This window comes from Olea europaea, unplaced genomic scaffold, assembly GCF_002742605.1.
Source record: "Olea europaea var. sylvestris unplaced genomic scaffold, O_europaea_v1 scaffold1329, whole genome shotgun sequence".
Taxonomy (NCBI): domain Eukaryota; kingdom Viridiplantae; phylum Streptophyta; class Magnoliopsida; order Lamiales; family Oleaceae; genus Olea; species Olea europaea.
Window position 1 is genome coordinate 162,670 of NW_019230771.1, and position 5,896 is coordinate 168,565.

Here is a 5,896-nt window from a genome sequence, read left to right on the forward strand (position 1 = left end):
GTAAGCTGATAATCTTGATTAGGTGGTTGATCATTAAAATGTTCAACTTCAACTGGTTCAATGTTATCTTGAAGTTCAGTCACTCTTCAGATTCAGGTTCAGGTTCAATTTCAATTTCATTTTCATGATGTATAGGGTCATTTTCGTCATTTCCAGGTGTAGGTGAATTTAGCCTAGTCAGCTTCACCTCAGTCTGAATACTCTACTCAGTTTCAGATTTGTTAGTTTCTTCGATTTTCTGTTTTAGACATGGCATCTCAGATTTATTAAAGACTACATTCCTGCTGTTAATAATCTTAATGCCTTGGACCCCTAAAACCCATAACCTATAGCCCTTCACACCCTCGGGATACCCTAACATCACACACTTGACAGCCCTGGGCTCAAGTTTCCCTTCAGATTGATGTGCATATGCAGCACATCCAAACACCCTCAAGTGTTCCAGATTTGGAGGCTCTCCCGTCCACAACTCCTGTGGGGTCTTAAACCCTATACTGCTGAATGGAGACCTATTAATCAGATAAGCTGCAGTACTTGCAGCTTCAGCCCAAAAACCTTTCGCAAGGCCAGAGCTAATCAACATACACCTAACTTTGTTCATTATGGTCCTGTTCATTCTTTCAGCGACCCCATTTTGTTCAGGTGTGTATTTAACAGTTCTGTGTCTTGTTATACCTTTCTGCTTACAGAAGTTGTCAAATTCGCTATTACAGAATTCAAGCCCATTATCAGTTCTTAACGTTTTAAGTTTCTTGTCTAACTGATTCTCAACAGACTTTAACCAAACTCTGAATTTCCCAAAACTTTCCGACTTAGCCTTCAAAAGATAAATCCAAACTTTTCTTGAGTAATCATCCACTAAAGACAAGAAGTACTTGCTCGCACCAAATGTGGAGTGCTTCTCCGGGCCCCATAGATCAGCATGGACATAGTCCAATGGTCTGCTGGTCCTATGAGAGCTAGCTTCAAAGCTCACCTTATGAGACTTACCCAAAACACAAGTTTCACAGAATTCCATAGTTTCAATGTCATCTTTTCCAAGTAATTTCTGATTACTTAAAGATTTTAGACCTTTAAACCCAATGTGACCCATTCTGTTATGCCAAAATTCAGTTTTGTCTTTGCTCACAGCAAGAAGGCTAGAATCAAATGGTATTTCAGTTCTTCCCTCAAGATAGTACAGCCCATTCCTCTTGGGCCCCTTCATAACTATAAGAGAACCCTTCATAATTTTCAAAATCTTGTTACCAGACTTGAAAGTATATCCCTCATCTTCCAGAGAACTTAAGGAAATGAGGTTCCTCTTTAAATTTGGGACATATCTAACATTTCTAAATTGCGTGACGGCCCCATCGTACATCCTGATGGCTATGTCACCAACTCCAATCACATTTTGAGAATTATTGTCTCCCATGTAAACCTTCCTAGGTTCAGTCTCCCTATAGTTATAAAACCAAGACCTATCAGGGCACATATGGAAAGTGCACCCTGTGTCAAGAATCCAATTTTTGTCAAATTCTTCTTCAGACACATTCATGACATGCAAACTATTAAATTCAGTAGCAATAGCAGCATTATCAACATCAGAATTGTTAGGGTCTTTTTGTTTCCTTTTCCAATCAAAGCAGTCTTTCTTGAAATGTCCTAACTTTCCACAGTGATAACATTTCTTACCGCTTTTATCTTTAGATTTGGATCTCATTTTAGATTTTCCTCTCCCCTTCTTGTTATGGAAGTTGAATTCTTTCTTTTCAGATCTTCCCCTAACAAATAGACTCTCTTCACGAGAATGAATTCTGTTCTCTCTTTTTAATTCAAGTTCTCTTGATTTTAAAGCATCAGAAACAATAGCTTGAGTGAGAGTGTCCTTACCATACTTTATGGCATTTTTCATTTCTCTGTAAGATTCGGGCAAAGAGTTTAGCAATATGACAGCTAAATCCTCATCATCAAATGTTTTATCATTATGAGCTAGACTCCTCACAACATCACATGCAGTGTAATAATAACCCTACTGCTTGCTGTAATAATCATCTTCAAATGGGTAATCCATACAAAACGGAGGTCACTCCCTCCTGGGCCGATTGGCTTACCCATTGTTGGGTGCCTAATCCAAATGATTATTAACAAGCCAACCTTCCGATGGATTCACAATGTGATGGATGATATGCACACTGAAATTGCTTGTATCCTCCTTGGTGGGGTTCGCGTCATTTCTGTCTCTTCTCCTGAACTTGCGCGAGAGTTCTTGAAGCAGCAGGATATTATTTTTGCTTCAAGACCTCATTGCATGTCTGGAAGATTAAGTAGCAGTGGGTACTTAAGTGCAGCACTTTCACCAATGGGTGATCAATGGAAGAAAATGAAAGGAGTTCTTGCTTTACATGTGCTTTCACCAGCAAAGCACCGTTGGCTTCACGATAAAAGAATGGAAGAAGCTGATAATCTTGTTCGTTATGTCTATAACCAGTGCAAGAATTCTTCGGAAGTTGGTTGTTTGGTGAATGTTAGAGTCGCAGCACAACAGTACTGTGGCAACGTTATCAGGAGGTTGATATTCGGCAAAAGTTACTTTGGAAATGGTATGGAAGATGGAGGGCCAGGTACCGAAGAGGAAGAACATGTTGCTACACTCTTCAAAATTCTTTCCTCTCTCTTTGGGTTCAGCATTTCAGATTATGTTCCGTGGTTGGAGCTTTTCGATTTCGATGGTCATAAAGGGATGCTAAAGAAAGCTATTGGCTGTCTTTCTAAATTCCATGACCCCGAAATACATGATAGGATTCAGACCTGGAAAAAGGGGAGGAGAGCAAATGAAGAGGACATTCTTGATGTTTTGATAAACCTTAAGGACTCAAAAGGTGCTCCGCTTTTGACTATTGAAGAGATCAAAGCACAAATTATTGTAAGAATGCCAAGCTTCTCAAATCTACTGTCCTCTTTAGCTCTCATGTCGTTACGTAGTCTAGAACTCTAATATGAATTTCTCATTCGCATTTATAGAAAATTAATTGACCAAAGATAAGTTGAACACTAACTAACGTGTTACCATTGCTTAAATTAAAAGAAAAAAATGTATGTACAATTTACTCAAAAAAGTGAGTCTTGAGAGTTACATTAATAATAATAAAAAAAATTATTATAGTTTTTGTTAATTTCTTTTAAGTATACCAGTAGACATTTTATTTTTCACACTTAACCGTTCCCAAAAAATAATTATTTTTCCATGTCTTTTATTTGCACTAGCTTCCTTTCAAATTATCATATTATTCTCTTCTATAAAAAATTGAAATACTTGAAAGCATTTAGAGAGTGGATAATATGGAAAGCCAAACACACTCTTTATTTTAAATTTTAATTTGAAGAGGCTCTTGAAGGAAAATTTTAAGGGTCTTGAAGTAAAATTTTAAGGGTTGATTCTTTAAAATAGAAATAATTTATTTAATCCCTTCTGAATGCTCTAACTCATTAGAAATCTTATTTTTCTACCTTATTATTGACACTTGCAGGAAATAATGCTAGCCGTCGTGGACAATCCATCAAATGCTTTTGAGTGGGCTCTTGCAGAGATGATAAATCAACCGAAGATTTTGAAAAGGGCTACTGCTGAATTGGACTTAGTGGTTGGAACGAACAGACTAGTTCAAGAATCAGATTTAAATAAACTGAACTATGTGAAGGCGTGTGCAAGAGAGGCATTTAGACTCCATCCAATCGCACCTTTTAACGTTCCACATGTATCTATGGAAGATACAACTGTAGCTGGATACTCTATTCCAAAAGGTAGTCACGTACTATTGAGTCGTACAGGTCTTGGTCGAAATCCAAGAATATGGGAAGATCCTCTGAAGTATAAGCCTGAGCGTCACCTCAAAGTTGATGGCTCAGCAGTTGTTCTTGTTGATTCTGAATTGAACATGCTATCGTTTAGCATAGGAAAGCGAGGATGTGCTGGTGTTGTGCTTGGTTCTACCATGACCACAATGGTATTTGCTAGACTTATTCATGGATTCACTTGGAACGCTCCATCTGATGTGACAAGCATTGACTTAACTGAGTCTGAGTGTGATCTCTTGCGTGCCAAACCATTGTTTGCACTAGCAAAACCCCGGTTGTCTTCAAACATTTATCAGCAACTTCAAATTTAAAAATCCACGCAGGTCTATTAGCATGGTCGGAAATCTAGATAAATTACTTAATTCAGTCAAAATCAAATTATAGCTTTATGTGTTTTGAGTCAAAAATAAATTATGCTAAAGTTTAGTATGTATTGTTTCACTAAATGGCTTCAAATTCTAGATTAGAGAATTGTCAAATTACTGGTTGCTTGTTGTCATGAATTGTTATGTACACCTATTCGGCGAGGTGACATGAATTGAAATATATATTTTCCTTCATTTAGACCACTGCATTAGTGACTGATACAAAACTTGAAATCTTGTTTTAAGTTATGATGTAGCAATTTGTAAATATTGTAATATCGAGCTCTAGGTACCAATTCACTTTTCCTTCATGTATAAACGTCGTTAGAAATGGAGTCATATTGTCATGAATATTAAAGACATGATAATTGACAAGATGAAAATAATACTCACAATAACACATGATTTAGTTGGAAACTCAAGACGGGAAAAATCACAAGCAGAGGTGGAAAATTCACTATATAAAAAATAAGGAGTTACGATATGTTATGTTGTATATCACTAGACTCTCTTTTAATCTCTCTATTTGTAGGTCTCTCTGTATTAATCTGAATCTACCTGAATCACTCTTTTATTCGATTAAATAAATATGTGATACACCACATATTTATAACACAAGAATCCCTAATATGCTGGAAGAATTAATGCAAAAATGATTCTAACACAAGGTAAACTCCTATTACAATTGATCAAATCAATAACGAAGTATCAGAGCAAAGGTTTGGCTCTCTCAAGAAATTGTCAAACCTTTAATTTGATACCACTTGTTAGAAATAGACCCAACTGTTATGAGGTAAGATGAGAGTAACAATCACAAGAACACAACATTTACGTAGAAACCCAAGACAAGAAAAATCACGAGCAAAGGCGGAGAACATTATATCAAAGTAAAGAGTTACAATATGTTATTATAGATCTCACAAGATTATTTCCTGATCTCCCTATTTATGAGTCCTCTCTATTAATCCGGATCCACCTGGATTACTCTCTAAGTAGATCAAATAAGTATTATAGTATAAGAATTCCTAGCATACTTGGAGAATTAATACAAACAAGAGTCTAACACAAGGTGAAGTCTTATTTAAATAAGTCAAACTAATGATGAATTATTTAGGAGAGAAAAATTGTCAAATTGAGAAACCTTCTCGTTGCAGTCTTTTACTTCTTCAAGATTTCTCCAATTCCAACAACCATCTCCCAATATACCTTCAAAATAGAATTCGGGTCACACCGGAATTCTAACAAAATACAATGTCTCTCAACCTCGAGTTCGTGGAGTTTCCTACTCCATGACATTTTTTTGCCAAAAATTGTTGAAAACCCATTTTTCATATTGAAAAACAAAATAATTTGAATTTCATTAATCTGATGACAAACCTTATCAAATGTAACCCATGTTGTTTATGTGGGCTGCCCTTGACGATGCTTTAATTCCAACACTAAATGTTTGCATGCAAACGTAATTAAAAAAAAAATTGTCAGTAGCATGACACCAAAAGTTAATTTTGATTAGGATTAGAGTTACCGTTCGATGAGACACATAGAAGGGCATTAAAACCCTTTGTCGTGCTCATTTAGCGTTGAAGAAGGAGGATAAGAAAACCTTTCGTACTTATTAGAACTTTGTGTGGTGTACAACATTAAAAGTTGTACAACCTTACAGCTCCCTGCCCCCCCCCTCCCCCTCCCCCTCC

The 5,896-nt window shown here is 36.5% G+C and overlaps 1 protein-coding gene across 1 annotated transcript; it reads left to right on the plus strand.

Annotated features, from left to right (window-relative positions):
- Window positions 1-1,928: 1,928 nt before the first annotated feature.
- On the plus strand, window positions 1,929-4,231 carry LOC111375038 (isoleucine N-monooxygenase 2-like). The gene is made up of 3 exons (XM_022997830.1): window positions 1,929-1,934; window positions 1,976-2,905; window positions 3,510-4,231. Exons 1-3 carry the CDS (start codon window positions 1,929-1,931, stop codon window positions 4,146-4,148), a joined length of 1,575 nt encoding a protein of 524 aa, XP_022853598.1. The 3' UTR covers window positions 4,149-4,231.
- Window positions 4,232-5,896: the final 1,665 nt, after the last annotated feature.